This window comes from Hermetia illucens, chromosome 4 (genome assembly GCF_905115235.1).
Source record: "Hermetia illucens chromosome 4, iHerIll2.2.curated.20191125, whole genome shotgun sequence".
NCBI lineage: Eukaryota > Metazoa > Arthropoda > Insecta > Diptera > Stratiomyidae > Hermetia > Hermetia illucens.
In genome coordinates, this window is record NC_051852.1 from 96,076,271 (window position 1) to 96,095,600 (window position 19,330).

General features: G+C 42.4%; 1 protein-coding gene across 2 annotated transcripts in view; it reads left to right on the top strand.

Moving 5' to 3' along the window:
• Positions 1 to 15,532: 15,532 nt before the first annotated feature.
• The window catches only part of LOC119655679 (protein EFR3 homolog cmp44E), a 30,327-nt gene continuing 26,529 nt past the window's right edge, over positions 15,533 to 19,330 (top strand). The window contains exons 1-2 of one of the 2 annotated variants that reach the window (XM_038061679.1): positions 15,533 to 15,619; positions 15,722 to 15,864. In XM_038061679.1, coding sequence (XP_037917607.1) covers positions 15,762 to 15,864 — 103 coding nt within the window. In that variant the 5' untranslated portion in view covers positions 15,533 to 15,619; positions 15,722 to 15,761. Of the gene's footprint in view, positions 15,620 to 15,721; positions 15,865 to 16,808; positions 17,440 to 19,330 lie in introns of those variants that run through there. The other variant, XM_038061680.1, reaches the window with a different exon arrangement.

A 19,330-nucleotide genomic window follows, 5' to 3' on the forward strand; every position in this document is an offset into this window, starting at 1 on the left:
GAACTCAGAAACTCTCCACTCACTCGTTTTCAGAACGCACCAGGGGAGTGGAGAACCAGCGGTAAAAAAATGCCGTTGGTTGGGACAGGAAGGACCGCATGGAAATAAGTCGGTCTCTTCTGTTTCCAACCGCGGCAGTAAACACACGCGTTTTCTCCTTTAATTTAAAATATTGTATTCCGTGGCAACTTGGTAAATTTCTCGTTAGAAAGTTTTATCTCGTTTAAATTGACGAGGGTTGTTGAGTATTTTAGCGGTTTAATATTTGTTACTAATAGTTTCCACAAATTTTATAAGAAACAACTCTAACAAAATTGCCATCCAAAGATTTGTTCAAAACAAAGCGGAAATAATATATTTACAATACAAATATAAGTTGCGTGATTTGATTTTTAGTTATACAACTGTGACTAAACTCTTTCCGCTTTTTCCCTAGTTAGTTTTGCAGTGGGCTATCTGCTATAAGTTTAGCGTTTACAGTGTCCTCAGAGGCAAGCTTCTGCTTTTTGGGCGAGGAAATGCAATTCAGCAGTTCCTTCAGTTCCATCAGCCTGTTTTCGACGCCTGTTCTGATGTTATTTTGGAAGAGCGTTACCGTTTGCATATACTTTCACCACTATTACACATTTCCTGATGAGCCTTTCCTCTTCGGCTCTAGCTAAGACGGTCGACTAAACTGCTCTACCGATTTTAACTGGGTCTTTTTCCAGATTGCCGCTTCTCATCGCCAGCCACGTCACTTTGTAAGGTTTCCTCTTTATTTGGGCGTCCCAATGTCGCATCCGATGTTTCACTCGACGCTGTGCTGAGCGCCATCTCTTCCTCCTTCCCTGATATTTCGTCGTTTTCTTTTAGTTTTTTATCTTTGTTCTCGCTGGGAATTTCACCAGCGAATCATGTCCAAGGAAGCCGGCATGCTGTGCCGCTATGGAGTCACCATCATCATTTGACCACTTAAATGCGCCGCAGGGAATACTGTCGATATTTTCATGTATTGTTTTGGACACGATGATTCCCTTTTTACCCTCAATGTGCGATAGAATACAAAAATCTGGAGCAGGTTCTTTCTCGGTGTCCGAGACTTGCTTGAGGGGGCGAATCACTGGAACTGGTGTATGGGAAACTTATATGGTAGGAAACGTTTATTCGTTTATTTATATCATATTCTTCTAGCAGCTTGTCCAAAAATGAAATGATCGCCTCATGCACCACGATCTCAGATTGAATCTGGATAAAACTGAACTTTTGATGACCGTTCCCCAAGAAACAGGCACTATCACTGTCAATGGTCGTGACTTGCCGAAAACTGTGCGATTTAATTATCTCTCAACGCTAAAATTTACGGCAATGTCGTCCGGTATGTCGCCCTCAATGGTTCTGAGTGTTGGCCGACTATAAAATATAATGAACTGCATCTTGCAGTAATGGAAATGAGGATGTAGTGTTGGACTAGTGGCGTGACACGCTTTAATCACATCCAAAATGATGACATCCGCAATCGATCGTGGAAAAATTGAGGCGTCTTCGATGGTATGGTCATGTAATTTGCACTAACAAGAATTCACTTAACAAGATTGGTCTGAACATCGAAGTCGATTATAAGCGACGAAAAGGCCGGCCAAAACAGCGGTGGCTTGATACGCTGGTTGGGGCTTTGAAAGCCTCGCAACTGCATCCAGATCAGGCCTTTGATAGAACAAAGTGGCGCAACCAATCAGAAAGAGCGGACCCCACTTGTGACAAAGGTGAAAGAAAAAGGAAAAGTTTATATGACCTTCAGGTTGGATTCTTGGCACAGCCCCAAGCTGGATGCCCTCCATCCTACCCCCTTAGGATCTGCTTGTAAATTAGCAAGTTACTCTCGTCTGTCTGTATGGATGTATGCATATATGTATGAGTCTTTTTCAGCTGATCTTAGGATCGAATGTGATTCCTAAATATTTGACTTCACTCACCTGTGGCACATCTTGTCTGTTTATGACTTTAGTTGGATTCCCTTTTTTGTTTGTGAAGTTAATGTACGCTGATTTACTTTCATTTAATTTCACTTTCGATTTCTTGGTCCATTATGCAATGTGGTCAGAAGCTGTTTGTAGCTTAATTTTTGCTTCTTCCGTAATATTACCCGTGGTAAGGTGCCATCCGCAAATGTTGCTATTTTCGCTTTTTCACAGCAAGGTATATCATTGGTATACAAAAGAAACAGTGTTGGGCCAAGACACTGTATTGCGCTACACCAGCTGCAATTTGTTTAGTTGAGAGTAAATACCTTCGCTCTGATACATATGATTTTAAGATACCGAAAAAATTCTTCTGGGAGGTCCCTATGCAATTTATACCACAGACCTTGGCCTCAAGCCATATCAAAGGCCTGGGCGAAATTAATAAAAGTGCCTGAGCATACCTGTTTTTTACATTGTATTTTCTCTCAGATTCATGATCCTGTCTTCGTCTTTTTCTTCAGCCTTTGCCCCGTTCACAAGCGGGGTCGGCTTGTCGTGATCGGTTTCGCCATTTGGCTCTATTGAATGCCTGATCTGAATGCAATCACGAGGCTATTAAATCCCCATCCAGCGTATGAAGCCACCGTTGTTTCGACCGGCCTTTACCCTCGACTTCAATGTTCAGACCAATCTTGGCAAGTGAATTCTCGTTAGCACCAATTGCGTGACCATATCATCGAAGCCGCCTCTCTCGCAATTTTCCCACAGTCGGTGGAACTCTACATCGATCGCGGATATCCTCATTTCGGATGTGATGAAAACGTATCACGCTACTAGTCCAACGCAACATACTCGCCTTCATTGCCGCAAGAGACCTTTCATTGTCTTTTATAGAACGGACGACATTGCGGGAAATTTTAGATTTGAGACGTTCGTTGATACGTCGATCACAAAGAACACCAGTTGTGGAATGCCACTTCATCCAAGTTACGTTAATGCGTGGAGCAAATTTTATAACGTAATCCTCCGAGATATTTAAATCGCTCAGTTCTGAGCAGATCACTGCCACTGACAGTGATTGTGCCTGTTTCATGGGGATCGGTCGTCAAAAATTCAGTTTCAGCCTGAGACCGTGTTACATGAGATTATCATTCCATTTTTGGACAAGTTACTCGAGATCATTTTTGCTATTAGATGCTAGGAAAACATCATCTGCATAAAGCAGTGTATAGGGCGCTGGACGTTGGATGTCCCGTGTGACGGTGTCCATAACAAGAACAAAGAGGAGTGGTGAGAGGGTGCTTTCTTGATGAACACCAACAGAAACACGAAGCGGTTTTAATACATCCGCCATACTTCGAACTTTACTTTTCGGATCGTGGTAGAGCAATTGAACCCAGAGCACGAATTCTTCTGGCACTAAGTGTTGTCGTAAAGCATACCAGATGAGTTCGTGTGGCACACGGTCAAACACTTTCTCTAGATCCAGAAATGCAATGTAAAGAGGGCGATGCTTCTCACGATGTTTCTCCATGAGTAACGGCGCAGCGTGTATTGCGTCAGTAACTTCACAGTTTTTGATAAATCCGGATTGATTCACGGTTATTTCAACGATTTCACGAATACGGTTGTCAAGAATGCGTTCAAAAATCTGAGGATGTGCAAATTCTGTGTGGATTCTGTGTGGATGTGTGGAGGATGAGCAAATTCTTCAGTTGAAATCTGCCCAAAGTATTCTCGCCATCTATCCGTTGCGGCTCGACGGTTGATAAGCAGAGTACCGTTCTTGCCATTAACACAACAGAAGTGTTCGATATCCAGTGTGCGTTCATTACGGCTTTTAGCAAGTCGATACAGATCTATCTCGCCATCCCAAGTGTCCAGTTTACCGTAAAGATTTTTGTAATTGTTCGCTCGGGTGGCAGCGACTGCTTACTTTGCTTCCCGGTTGGCATTATTATAAATTTGCCAATTGGCTGGTGTTTTATCGTCGAGAAGTTTGTGACAGAGGCGTTTCTTTTCACGGACCTTTATTTCAACATCGCCATTCCACAGCCAAGTATCTCGGTTTATGTACCGCTTAGTGACCCCGAGGGTCACCCGCTTTGTGGATCGTGTCTTTTATTTGGTTCCACGGTTCTTTCACGTTCGTAATGGTTGGTAATCGCATAAGCGAGACCATTTCTTCTTTCTTCTCACCAAATCGCCACCATTTAATGATCAGCGAGCCAGTGCGTTGTTTTATTGGTGGCTTAATTCGCAGAACGTCAGTCAACGGTCTATGTTGAAGTGCGATGGTCTCATAGAGAACGACTTTGCAATCAGTGACAGTGGTAGATGTCGACGTCTTATGAGAATATAGTCGATTTGCGTTTTACTGTTCCCACTATAAAATGTAGGAAGATAAGGCAATCGTTTGATGAACCATGTATTCCTAAGTACAAGGTCATGGGTGTCCGCAAAATCTATTATACGCTCGCCACCCTCATTTCGCGCTCCGAACCCCTTTCCCCAATGGCACCTGTTTGGCTTTTCACCCACATGACCATTAAAGTCGCCGGCAATGATTGTATAATCGTTAGCAGGCACGTGACAAGTCTTTTCATCGAGAAGTTGCCGGAAGGCATCTTTCTCGGCATCAGGCCGACCTGTCTGTGGTGCGTACGCGGTGAAGAAGTGAATAGTGCGATCAGCTGATATAATGGTGGGCTTCATCAGCCGATCATCAAATCGTTCGACTTCTTTAATGGCATTACGGAAACCCTCTGAGATGGCAATGCCAGCACCATATTGAGGGTGAGGACTTCCAAAATAGAGAAGTTTATAGCCATTTTTACCGCGTTCGCGTTCAATGTCGCAGCTTTTGGCACCAGACTACCGGGTTTCCTGCAGAACGCAGATATCAATGCGCCATTTCCGAAGGTCTTTCCAGTTAGGGTGCCAATATTTAGCGGGCAGACACGTATTTATTTTGTTCGGACTAACTGGCTTACGTCCTGACGCCGTGCATTCCTCAAGAACCCTTGTCCATTTCTCAACTTTGCATTTTTCCGAGGCTTGTGACTCAATCCGATCATTTTTTTTTTCTAACGACATTGTATGCGTTTTCTTGGTCGGCCTGTCGCAGGACCTGTCCCCAAGAGAGATCAGGTAGGATTTCGCATAATAGAATAACTCCAACCATACTCTATTTAACTCCTTTCCCTTATCTCAGCATTTTATTTTTGTTTTTTTACTGAGGATAGTACAAAGTACATTGCCTCAAACCCTACCTGGGCTTGGAACCAACATACTATGTTAATAGCATTGTGGAGTTGGATTCATGATCCTGTGCACTTATTGAATTGTGGAATGTGGAATTGTGAAACCAAATTGCTGAGCTTGTATTAGGTTTCGGCACACAATGATTTGCTTCTGTCTCTTAAGGAGAAGCCTTTCAATTAGTTTAACTATAGTAAGGAGTAGCGTGGTCGGTACAACTCAATTCTACTTAGATCCTTCCCTGATTGGGGACCATTATAACTTCGGCCACTTTCCATTCTCGAGGGACTTATTTTAATCTGGAAGCTGCATTAATTATTTGTAATAATTTGGTTAGACGCTGTTCTGGCAATTCTTTCAGTATTCTCAAATTTTTTTAAATATGTTACGCCTAATTCAATCGGAGAAAATGAATGTTTTCCAAAAGTCATCCCTAAATTATCGCCCCCCCCCCCCGCCCTTTGTTCAGTTGAGGCCCTTTACAAAAGGTTTCTCGCCCACAGCATAGTATACCGAATATCGAATTGTTTGAGCATCACCTTCCCTTCCAGTTTCTTAGGACACTTCTGTTATTTATTTTAGAAATAATAACGTAAGAACTGCTTTTAATTGTTCGAATAAGGAAGTATTCAAGTGTTTTACTAGCCAATTTGCTCAAACGTTTGTACTCTTCTATAACTTTCTACAGGGAAAATTACTTTTATTTATTATTTTGGCAATTTTTCTCGAAGATTCCTTCTTTAGGCAGTATTTTTTTTTAAGAATTTTTCGAACTCCCTACACAGTTCCTTGATACTGGGCAAAACGAACACAATAAAGATAGGAGACTACAACTTTGAGAACGAAAATTTCTCCTATATAGGGTTGAAAATTACAACCGATGGCAACTATGATGGTTGCTGGCTGCCAACAGAGCCTATTCATCATCATCAACGGTGCAACAATCGGTATCCGGTCTAGGCCTGCCTTAATAAGGAACTCCAGACACTCCTGCTCCTCCTCCTGTTTTGCGCCGAGGTCCACCAATTCAATATGCCTAAAAGCTATCTGGCGTCCTGACCTACGCCATTGCTCCATTTTAGGCAGGGTCTGCCTCGTCTTCTTTTTCTACCATAGATATTGCCGTTATAGACTTTCCGGGTGGGATCATCCTCATCCATACGGATTAAGTGACCCGCCCACCGTAACCTATTGAGCCGGATTTTATCCACAACCGGACGATCATGGTATCGCTCATAGATTTCGTCATTGTGTAGACTACGGAATCGTCCATCCTCATGTAGGGGGCCAAAAATTCTTCGGAGGATTCTTCTCTCGAACGCGGCCAAGAGTTCGCAATTTTTCTTGCTAAGAACCCAAGTTTCCGAGAAATACATGAGAACTGGCAAGATCATTGCCTTGTACAATAAGAGCTTTGACCCTATGGTGAGACGTTTCGAGCGGAACAGTTTTTGTAAGCTGAAGTAGGCTCTGTTGACTGACAACAACCGTGCGCGAATTTACTCATCGTAACTGTTTCAGTGTGCAAAAACTGTTTCACTCGAAACGTCTCACCGTAGACGTTCACAATAGAGTCAAGCCTTACTATACAAGACAGAGATCTTGCCAGTCCTTATGTATTCCTCGGAGACCTGGGAGAAAAGAATCTTCCAAAAAATGTTTGGACCGTACATGGAGACGGACGATTCCGTAGCCTACATGATGACGAAATCTATGAGCGATATCACGACCGTCTGGTTGTGGATGAAAACGGGCTCAACAGGTTACAATGGGTCACCTAATTCGTATGGATGAGGATGATCCAGCCCGGAAAGTCCATAAGGACAATATCTATGATAGAAAAAGAAGAGCGATGGCGTAGGTCAGGATGCCAGACAGCTTTTAGGGATATCGAATGGGGTGACCTCTGCGCAAAACCGGGGTGTTTGGAGTTCTTCACTAAGGCAAGGCTAGACGGGATACCGGTTGTTGTGCCGTTGATGATGATCCCTATGGAACAGGCACAATCACTGTTAATGACAGTGACTTGCCCGGAGCTAAACGATTTAAATATTTCGGGTCAATTCTATCAGCCAAGGGAGAACTGGGTTATGAATTTGCTTGACGCATTAGCGCAACCTGGATGAAGAGGCGTTCCACAACTGGTGTTCTTTGTGATCGACGTATCAACCAACGTCTCAAATCTAAAATTTACCGCAATGTTATCCGTCATGTCGCCCTCTATGATCCTGAGTGTTGACCGACTATAAAAGACAATGAAAGGCATCTTGTAGTAATAGAGACAAAGATGTTGCGTTGGACTAGTGGCGTGACACGTTTAAATCACATCCGAAATGAGAATATCTGCAATCTATGTGGAGTTGCTCCTAATATGGTTTCCCACCTTAATTATAAGTATTTTAGTATTATTTATTTATTTATATTAAATTTTTCCAGTTAATTTAGTATTCTTTCTATAGTACATTCCAAACACCTGTAATTCTCAAGTGTTCCATAATGTCATATACGTCTACCAATTTCAATCAGTTAAATAAAAAAAAATAATTAAAAAATTGAAAGTATAAAATTTAGTCTAGGGTACTTTTCCGAAACACCGAAAATTACTTTTACAAATCAATTTTCGCAATAGACTCTGGGGACCAACAAAATATTGTTTTTTTTGGCATAAATATAGTAAATTATAACCGTTCGACCAAGGTGATAAAATGCCTACCATTGTTGTAATTAAGCGGTACCTCTTAAGGTTAATCACTGAACTAAATCTAAAACTATCGAATATTCGGCGTCTAAAGTCTGCTAGAAAAAAGCGCAGCGAGCCTTATCGCACCACGCCGCCGACCTGTTGTCACCTAAAAAAGGAAGCAAACACCTTCCATAATAGTCGAGCAGGTTTGTTTGTTTGTTGGTGAAAACACTCTCATTGGGAATCAGTCATTGAACATTTTAAGCCATCTACAAGTAGACTCGGATATTGACTTGCTAATGTGTGTAGTGTGTGCTCCCACATGCGTTTTGATGGCAAAGTGATATTTTTTCTCGGCTCCATTTGTCTTCTTTCATTTTCGCATTAGTTTGTTACATTGATCGTCTTTAGAGTGAATGGTTTCGCATTGAGTGAGCCGTTGAATGTTGTTATATGATTAGTTCATAGTCAGCGGCTTGAAAATATCGCCAGATCAGACTCCATTCTCATAGTACATTGAGACAACAAACATGTTTGCCTACTCAAGTGACCATAAACGCACATTCAATCCGGACTCACGTTCCGAGTTCCCTGGCACAGAAAGCGTAATTTGAATCGATCGATTCCATATGGTGAAAGAAATTGTACCTTACATTACTAATGACGTCATTCTGTGTACAGGTAAACTGCATACTATGACTAATTGAAGAATATTGGAGTTTTCTTAGGTCACCTGAAGCTTCGCTGGCTAACGAGTTATTATTTCGCTCGTAGAATGGATCTGGTAAGAAGATGTGGACATGTGTAATGTGAATGAATTCGTTTGCAGAAATGTTGGACGCACGCCGAATACTAATGGAAAATACACACGTTAATGATCGTTTACAAATTTGGGTGTTTAAGGTCTTGCCGCATAATTAATTTCATTGACCTGATTGACTAGATCAAATCAGTAGAATAAGTGTTGGGAAACATATTTAAATACATAATCATTTGAAGTTGCAATAATTGATTGCCAAGCGTATTCGGAATGACGGCGTGATTATAGCCCAATATGCAATATCCTTGGACTCTACAAATATCTCGGAAATTCATATGAAATAATGGCCTCATGTGACCCTAAAAACTATGCACAACACCCAACAATGCTCCGAATCTGCCTTTTGAGTGCTAATTTGGAACCTTGTGCGTCTGACAAGTTTACATGTAAAAAAGACTCAGTATAAACCTTAAAAGAATCACATGTAGCACCATCTGATATTTCAGAACCTTTTTATCCTTCTTTGCACCGTTCGGTAGTGGGTCGGGGAGCCTTTGCCCAGTTCAGTATTGAGAAGTGGGGGGGGGCTTTCCATTCACTATCCAGTGTATCAAGCCATCGTTGTTTCGGTCAGCCTTTCGGCCATCTCCCATCGAATTGTTTAGACCAATCTTGGCAAGTGTGTTTTCGTCAGCACAAATTACGTGACCATATCATCGAGGAAAGCTCCCTCACAACTTTCTGCCCTATATCGATCGTCGGTCTTGTTATTTCGAATGTGGTCATAACGTGCTGCACCAGTGGTCAAATGCAACATCTTCGTATGCATTCTCACGAGGCGCCGGTCATTGTTTTTTATAGCCGACCAACAATCAGGTCTACAGGAAGCAACAGGGCAGAAGGCACTGCGCTGAATTTCTCATCTGAGACGTTCCTTGAAGCGTCGATCACAACTTCATCCAAGTTACGCTGATGCGAGAAGCAATTTCGTAACAGTGTTTTTGTCTTGACTGACAGTGTTGATCCCAGATGTTTATATCGTTCACTTCTAGGCAAATTACTGGCACTGAAAACGATATTGCCTATTTCATTGGGGTCGGTCGTAAAAACTCCATTTTACTCAGATTCAGTCAGAGTTCTAAATACGTGAGAGGATCATTCCACTTTTGAAAAAGCTGCTCGAGATTAATTTTGTTGTACGATTCTAGAAAACACAACATCAAACCGCACTGGTCAAACGGGAAGAATAAAGATATGAGAATACAACTTTGAGACCGTTGATAATTTCTCCTATTGTCGAAATTCACAACTGATAACAGCTACGATGATGAAATCCGCGCACGGTTGTTGTCAGCCAACAGAGCCTATTTCAGTTTACAAAAACTGTTCCGCTCGAAACGTCTCACCATAGGGTCAAAGCTCTTACTGAAGAAGACAATCATCCTACCAGTCCTCATGTATTCCTCGGAAACTTGGGTTCTTAGCAAGAAAAATTTCGAACTCTTGGCCGCGTTCGAGAGAAGAATCCTCTGAAGAATTTTTGGCCCCCTACATGAGGATGGACGATTCCGTAGTCTACACAATGACGAAATCTATGAGCGATACCATGATCGTCCGGTTGTGGATAAAATCCGGCTCAATAGGTTACGGTGGGCGGGTCACTTAATCCGTATGGATGAGGATGATCCCACCCGGAAAGTCTATAACGGCAATATCTATGGTAGAAAAAGAAGACGAGGCAGACCCTGCCTAAAATGGAGCAATGGCGTAGGTCAGGACGCCAGATAGCTTTTAGGCATATTGAATTGGTGGACCTCGGCGCAAAACAGGAGGAGGAGCAGGAGTGTCTGGAGTTCCTTATTAAGGCAGGCCTAGACCGGATACCGATTGTTGCACCGTTGATGATGATGATTCTAGGAAAACATCATCCAAAGGGAACTGCACATTGTATGTGCATGTGACAGTGTCTTTGATAAGGACAACGAGATGTGATAAGAGGCCGCTTCCTTGATGGACACTGTTAGAGGCACGAAACGGTTTTATATACTTGCCACCCTCTGAACTTTATTCTCCAGATCGCAGTGGAGCAATTTAATCCAATTGGATTCATGGTTATTTGAACGATGCATCGAATACGGTCGTCAAAACCTTTATGGTATTGGGCAACAACCATGCTGGACTAATTTTTTGTCTCCGGATAGCTGAGTACGGAAGGTCGCGGTTCAAATCTCACTGGTGGCAGTGGGATTTGTATCATGATCGGATACCAGTCGACTCAACTGAGAATGAGTCTGAGTAAAATCAGAGTAATAATCTCGGTCGAGCGCAATGCTGACCACATTACCCCCTACAGTATACTGTAGTGTGCCGTTACCGTCTTGAATGAAGTTCTCTAACACACTTCAAGGCCCTGATCCAATATGGATTGTTGCGCAAACGATTATTATTAATTTTCTTTTGTCATATTAAAACGGTTGTGCTCTCTTGCAAGTCAGATTGTGTTCTGCCTTCCTCGATAACTCGCCCCCCCCCCCTTTCAGGTACTGTTCTTTTCCCCGATTTCATTCATTTGATCGCTTCCATGAGTTTAATAGCTTTCACATGTAGGCTCTGGGGGTTTAACGCTAGTACCAATGCAGGCATAATCTCGCGGTGCTTTTCGAAACCGGTTTGATTTGGAGACTATGCCTAGCACAACTGTACCGAATATACACTAAGTCCAGGTTCACCGTTCATACGCAACTAAGGAGTACAACGTAACTCCACACTTGAACCCACAAGAAGTTCTGGCTACGACGGTTGATCTTTTTGGGAGGATTTCTTTTTGGAGTTGGGGGCTTGGAGCAGACCGTCTTTTGTCGTAGGGAAAATAACGATTTTTAAGGTTTTGTTTTCAACAAAACCTTATTAAAGTCGGTTTACTGTGTGTCTGCCTGTCTGCCATTATTCTTTCGCTTCCGTTATCACTGTACTGTCTAAATGCTCTGTTCGCATTGATTGAGATCTAAAAAAACTACGCTGGTTTCGCGCCTACATTACATTCTGAACACGTCTGATGTAACTTTCGTCACATCGTTGCAACCGACTGCATACGATAAACAGTTTTTGCTTTAGTGTGTCCAGAATTTCAACTATGGGTATTTCACTGGGGACGAAATAGTTCCTGTGAACCCTCTGTTCTTTATTTCTCACCCGTCTGCTGGCATTGTCAGAGCTGAATTGAATCAACCTAGTAATGTCCTGCCTTAGTGAGTCACGCCGAAATTCCAGACAAATTTTCCATGATGGATCTCTTCGGTCACTCAAACCAATAACGTGAAAGCGAATCTTCTAACCGTGCAATCTGAAAGCCGCAACTGCACCACAATACGCAAGTGATTGTAGTTACAGCAGCGATATATGAGATAGAATTCTCCGCATTGCGGGAGATGCATACCTGGTCTATGCCAAGGATTCATTTCCGATAACTCTATACACGCTCTTTGGAATTACGGGATACGCTCGATGAATAAACCTGCTGAAGTGGTCGCCAAAGATTGTGGCTAAAAATCTGCAGCAGGCGGAGCAATGGTCTTGGTCATCGTGGTGCCTAGACGTCAAACCGCCCCAGGATTAGCGGTTTCGACGCCGTGCTGTCCATTATGGGTGCCCGACCCGGTCACCAAGTCAGACGTCAATGAATAATCTGCAAGACTGCAAAGTTCCCGCACTTTCTTCACCTACCGCCTGAGGCGTTGCGGTGGCGCACAGCCATTCACACTGAAGCTATTCATCCCTCCCCCTTTCACAACCAAGCTAGTCACCAAAACTGCCGGGAAGCGGTTCGGGTTAGACTATTTTCAAAAAATTGAAAGCACCAGCAAATCTGGGAGACCCAGTAAGATTCTAACCAAGGAACATAGGAGCCCATCCTTTTTCAAAAGTTCGGAAAGCTCCTAGATGGACTTTTCTGATAAAACCCTGGAGCTGGTAGTTCAGACGCACTTCCCCAACAGGGAGGAGGGCTGTGGGTTGGAGTCTTCCTTGCAGAGAATGCGTTCTCGGGCGTGTGAGATTATCAAACGAGGAATTACTGAGGATAAAATCAACTAGGCTATAAACAGCTTCTCACCATATATAATATCATAAATCTCCGAGCCCAGATGATATAATGATAGTCATGCTCAAGGAACAGCAAGAGAGGTTGTGCCGTGGCTTGACGAGATTTGCCGGAGCTGCACCTCTTTTATATACATATCACTCTTACTGATACGCTCATGTTTTTCATGTCGAAAGCAGGTAGACGCAACCAATCGCCCTTTTTCGTGTTGAAGCCCCAAGAGCGCATCCTGGACATCCACTTAAGGACGATTATGGAGAAAAATCCCTTCTCTAAGCCTCATCATGCTTTTCTCAAAGACAAATCCACAGAATCCGTTCTTCACGAAATATGCACAATTAAACCGTCTGTCAGTCGGCCCTGGAAATAGAGGAAGAATTCAACAACGTTAGTTCTAACGCCATCAAGAAAGCCCTAACCAGAATAAGATTGAAGGGGTGCCTTACGTATAAGATAATATCCATGCTAGAATCTGACCTGGGAGGTCAGAGCTGTGAGTAGAGGTGCGCACCAGGGTGGAGCCATCTCTCCAGTGCTCTGGTTGATAGCGATGGATGAAATTCTGCCCATATTAGACCGAGGCGGAGTGGTAAGAGCGTAAGCAGTAAGAGCGTCAATGTTGCAATCGCCACGGCGTTCTGCGCGCAAACACGCATCTGCCCTTGGACTATCCGATTGTTCTGTGAGAAGAATTCTTCGTGATGATCTTCATTTTCATCCCTATAAGGTGGCGATAGTGCAGGAACTTTCAGAACGTGACTTCAATTCTCGGATGAACGCGTGTGAGCTTCTTCTTGATGTCGTTCCCAAGGGTGCTATTGTTTTTTTTTAGCGATGAAGCCCATTTTCATTTTTGTGGGTCGGTTAACAAACAAAACATGCGCTACTGGGCTGACACCAACCCTCGGGAATTGCATCAAAAGTCTTTGCATTCACCCAAAGTCACAGTGTGGTGTGCAATTTCCTCAGCTGGAATTATTGGTCCCTGGTTTTTTGAGGAAAATGAGGTTACAGTGACAGTGAATTCGGACCGGTATGTAAACATGCTACAGATTTTTTTTTTCCCACGGCTAGAAAATTTGGATTTGGGGGCACTTAGTTCCAACAAGACGGTGCAACAGCACACATTTCAAGAGCATCGATGGCTGTTTTGAGGGAACACTTTCCAGAGCGCCTTATCTCAATTAGAGGCGATTTGGAATGGCCGGCACGCTCTCCCGATCTGTCCCCTTGTGATTTTTTTCTATGGGGTTTTTTGAAATCCCGTGTTTATGTAAACCGTCCAAGAACCCTACAAGATTTGAAGACCAACAGCCAAGAAGAAATTGCCAACATAACACCTGCTATGCTAACAAGAGTCATGACCAACGCCAGAAATCGGTTTACGCAATGTATGGAGAATGGGGGACGTCACCTAACATATTTGATCTTCAAAACAGTATAAATAAAAGCTTTAAACATGTACCTACATTATAAAAAATAAATAAATATTTTTCGATGCATACAATAGTTTTTATTGAGTTTTGAAAAAAGGAAGTTATGCTGTCGCACCCTGTATCATTGTAGGCACTGAACACAAAGTACAATAAGATTCAAAGAACCGCGTATGCAGGTGTTACCGGGGTCCAGCATTTCTGCCCCGTAGATGCTCTCAACGCTAGACCGCTAGTGCAGTCCTGCTAGACTACATTAGGCTGGATGTTGGGCAGTGAAGCACAGTGGCCATAATAACATCCTAGATGAACTACCCCCGGGAATTCCGAAAGTTCCCAACGGACTATCCCACCCGTAAGCCAAGCTTCACGAGAATCTTGCTATGAATTTTGCAACCAGAGTACGGCTACGTGTTATAAAGCTATGAGACCGTATTCTTCACCGACGGTTCAAAGATAGTGTGTGGAGTTGGTGCAGGGATTTTCTCGAATACACACACCACAACCGGATCGTATGACTTTCCAGAATTCACCAGTAAATCCCAAGCGGAAATACTGTCGGTACTGGGAGCATGACGGGCATGATCCGAATCCCAAGCGTAACATAACCATTCTGACCGACAGCCAACCGACCATTAAGACTTTATACTCAGTGGCGATATCCTCCAAGCTAGTGGAGAAGGGCAAGGGCGCGCTGGCAGTCCAGACCAGGACTCGACATACCCTGAAATTCTCATTGCCGAAGCTGCGGAGAGAAAAGAGAAACTCTCAGACAGTTCTCGGCTACGAACGCTAGGTGAACGATTCTTTGAGAAATTCAAGGTGATCTCTAATTGCAGGGTGGGAGAGCTTCTATCTTTCGTGAATGCTACAGGCAAGCTCTGAGGATCTGAGTCAGCTAGACTCTGCTTCTCTTGCTATCCCGACGGCAGTCATGGTCTTAGGAGTATGTGGGATCACAACGACACACCACAGCGCTAATTGAACTCCTCGAAGGAGCCACTGTTACCCACTTACCTACCCCGAGTAGTACAGTACAGAATACTGCAGATTTAAAATCTAAAAATAAACGGGTGAGGCAACTCAAACAAACAAACAGCAGCATGCACAATAGAGCTGCTAAAAAATTTAGGGCTGCCATCCTACGTCATCAAGGAAGACGTAATGTGGTCGATGTGAAAAACAAGCAAAGATTATTAGGTCATAAGGATAGATTCTAAGTACGTAAATTTCTGCAAGCTGGGCAACTCAAAAGTGTGCGCAACCCTATACTATAACTCACTTCAATATAATATATACGAAAATGCATAAAAAGGTTGAAATGAAATCATTCAGAATCAGTTGTTGATAATATCACGGTGATAAAGAATTTACAATATTTAATTACTATTCAAGTGAATTTATCAGATCCAGACAGTAAAAGATTTTACGTGAACAGACGTGTGTTGAGAAGTTATTGAGCTGACTATCGTTTATTCATTTACTGATCAACCAATTAATTCTTAAATAATTGAGAAATTATGCTTCTTTTGTTTAATATAGTTCTCTAGACTGGTGCGGTGATATACCTATAACACATACAATGCGATGGTATGTTCTCAGAACATTTGCATACATGGCTATGTTCAGCTTTTCGCCCATGGGGGGTGATTATCGTCGTGTTTCCAGCTTTTGGCACTTATCAGGTAAATTATCTACTTTTACGCAACAATGTATAGCATTTAATGCCTCTCCTACGTTTGGCTTACATTCGCCAGGAGCAATAGTAAAAGTAAGATCAAATTACGTGTTCATGTCTCCATACATATTTGCGATTGCGTCTCAAAAATCCCTCATGCGATACGAAGTGGATCATTGACCCTCTCAACTCAACAACCACAGACGAGACCACTTGTTCCTAATTGCTAAAAGTAACATCAAGAATCCTCATCATCCTCATCAATAATGTCACTCACCTACACGCTCAAAGCTATTAAATTATAAGCTTCAAACACCGCAATTATCGACACTAATAATAGCCGATTCCTAAAAATACTCGATCAATGCCTTTGATATGTTGTTATACATAATGTTTCCGAGGAAACCGACAAAAAGGATTCCATCAAGTTAAATTTGGTGGGACAAATGCTGTCAAGATGTCACGTTCTCATTACAACGTATCATTCCTGAAAGCATCAACAGAGTAACCTTGGCGACAGATTCCCGGACAAACTTCGACAACGTGCTCGTTCGTGCAATGCGGGGAGCAGCATTCCAATGACCCAAGGATCATAGGAACAACTTTTCTTCGAAATCTCAGGCAATGACGTAGGATTTAGGATGTGCCATGGTTTCCGCATGAGTGCATGTAGCTGGTTTCTTAGTAGCAAATGGGAATCATCTGAAAGTGTTTAGCCTTCAAAAGGTCACAACGGTACATTAGCGTCTGGTAATATACACCACTCAGGAAAGATCTCCTGTTTTTAGAATATTAACTAAATACAGATGTTGAAACTTTCTTTATGTCACTATAAACATATCCTTCCGCAAGTTCCGCCACTGTTTTCTAAGGCGCATGTGCTAATTTCCTCCATTAGGGGAAGAGACAGAATTGAATTCCATAACACAGCACCGAATATTTCTTTTCAGTTTAACTGGAAGGTTTCGACCTGAAGGTTTAACTGAACATCCATTTCCGCGGAGAGATCTTAAATCTACTCAGAACTCGAAACAGCTATTTTAAAAACCAAATTAGATAGAGCTACAATCGCTTGACCCTTTAGTAATTACCGCACATTTGGGTCACCAACGCGACAATTGAAACCGAGAACCCAAGACTACGAGTAGTTATTTCGTGCTGACCAAGTGCTTCTTCTGCTTTATCTGGAACGAGAGTAATGACGCCAAAATTCTGTCGAACAACAACTTAATCTTCAAGTAGATTACGCGAACTCAAGGTCAACGAAATTTCCACAATATTTTCATCCCATTGACTCTAAGTGGGTTAGCATCATGGAGTGGCAGTTCTAAGGTTGATTTGCAAATTTTCGCGGAAGTTGGGAAAGCAAATGTTGATACGTAAACTTGTGTACCTGTTGTGAATTCAGCTGTGAAGTTCTAGTATTTAGTGTTTGAGAAAATCAATGTTGGAATCATTGTTGTGTAAAGTAGGGAAAGTTTAATTGAATTAGTGACCATGTCGATGATTAAGTGCTGCTTCGAACCGGTCGAACTCCCCGAGTTCGTGGAGACTGTCGTGCAGAAATGCACGGATCCTGGATGTAAGTCAATATTCAAACACCGGTGGGTGAAATGTTCCCCCTTTCGGGACATCGCACTTAATAAAGTTCAATATTTGTGTGGTTTCAGTCTAGATACATCAAAATCTTCATTTAAAAAATTTATCACATTGACTCGTTTCAGTGTAATTTGATTTAAAAACTCATAAGCATGCTACAAAGTCAATTCAAAATTGAAATGTTACAGGCTTCCCACTTTAAAGGATAACCTTAGCGCCAACTGAAAAAATATAATACGATTCATTAGAAAAAGGAGCTCGAAGTATTCATTCTTAAAACTAACTTAGAAAAACCGTAATGATATCCTTAATTCGATGCGACTACGTATGGATGGACGGGTCGATGAGGCTGCTTTACGTAGGATTGAGCTTTTTTGCTCCATACTACAGCCTTGTTGGCTTATCCAATTGGATCTGCGCTTTGAAGCGTAATGCAGTAATTCGTTCCAAACCATAAGGGTATCCCTTTAGAAAGCATCAACCTCCGATTTGTCTCAGGTACTAATACACAGCTCAATTAATTGGCATCCGACATCCAGTCACGATACAATTCCCTCTGCCATCAGTGAGATATGAATCGCGACCTTCCACACCGACAGCCTAGCACTCTGGACACACGCCTAATCCCATATCCCACTAAAGTTTATTTATGTGAAAAGACACGTCAGACAGACTAGTCATACGGCTAATGAGATAATGAGGTGCACCTGATCGACCCCATCTTAAAATTTTGTTATTCCCAGGTGTTAAATTTCCACCACTAAAATGCTGAGCGTCATATTCATGTTGACAGTTGTTTCATCCTCTTAAAGAGTCTTCAAGCTGAATCTTCATTAGAAACCCATCATGTTGTCCTAGAGGACAGGCAAGGGTAGGTAATTAGACCTTTCAGTGTCCTTATTGTCAATTTGCTTAGTTTCAGGGTTTTTGCGACTTGAATCCACCGTCCATTCGGTAATTATCCATTTCAACAGTATCTAGCTTTTGATATCTTTGTGATTTTCCCATATCCGTTTAGATTTGTTCATTTTACCTGAAAACCAGTAGTATATTGCCCTAGAGATTGAGGCTCAATTTAAGTTCATACGTCCTGTCCCCTGTCTTCTGCCTAGATCCATCTGTGTACCTTAGTGTTTGGATCTTCAGATAGTGGAGGATTTTCCAATAATACTAGTGCTCACTATTTATTGCCGTCTCGAACTTTAACGGAAGCAGTATTTCTTCTTCTGAACGCTTCGTCCTGTTCTATCGCGGTGTCGGCTGGTCTTGAGTATGTCATAGTCTCGGTCCAGATGAAATCGAGAGGTTCTCAAATCACCATCTATATTATTATTTCATTCATTTCAGATGTGATCAAAACGTGTTACGCCACTACTTCAACGCCTAATTTTGTTCTCCGTTACCACAAGGCGGGTTCATTGTAATTGGTGTAAACACTCGCAACTATAGAAGGCGACAGGCTCAATAACATATTGTTAAATTATGGATTTGAAGCGCACGTTAATGCACCGATTACAAACGACCACAGTTGTGAACCGCCGCTTCGTCCTAGTTGCGCTGATGCATTAACTAATTTCATAGTGCCGTTTACCAATAGCTGATAGCATTAACCCTAGCTATGTAAGTCGCTCAGTTCTGGTCAGGTCTTTTACTGTCTGTGCTTATATCGCTGGGGCGGTCTTGAGAAACCCTGTTTTATTCATTTTCAATCAGCGGCCGAGATGCATAAGGCAATCATCGTTTTTAAAAATGCTGCTCGAGATCATCTGCATAGGACAGTGTAGGACCCTGGACCTTAGATGTCCCGTCTGACAATGTTCATGACTGGATCAAAAAGGGGTAGAGAGAACGTTTTTCTTATGAACACCAACAGC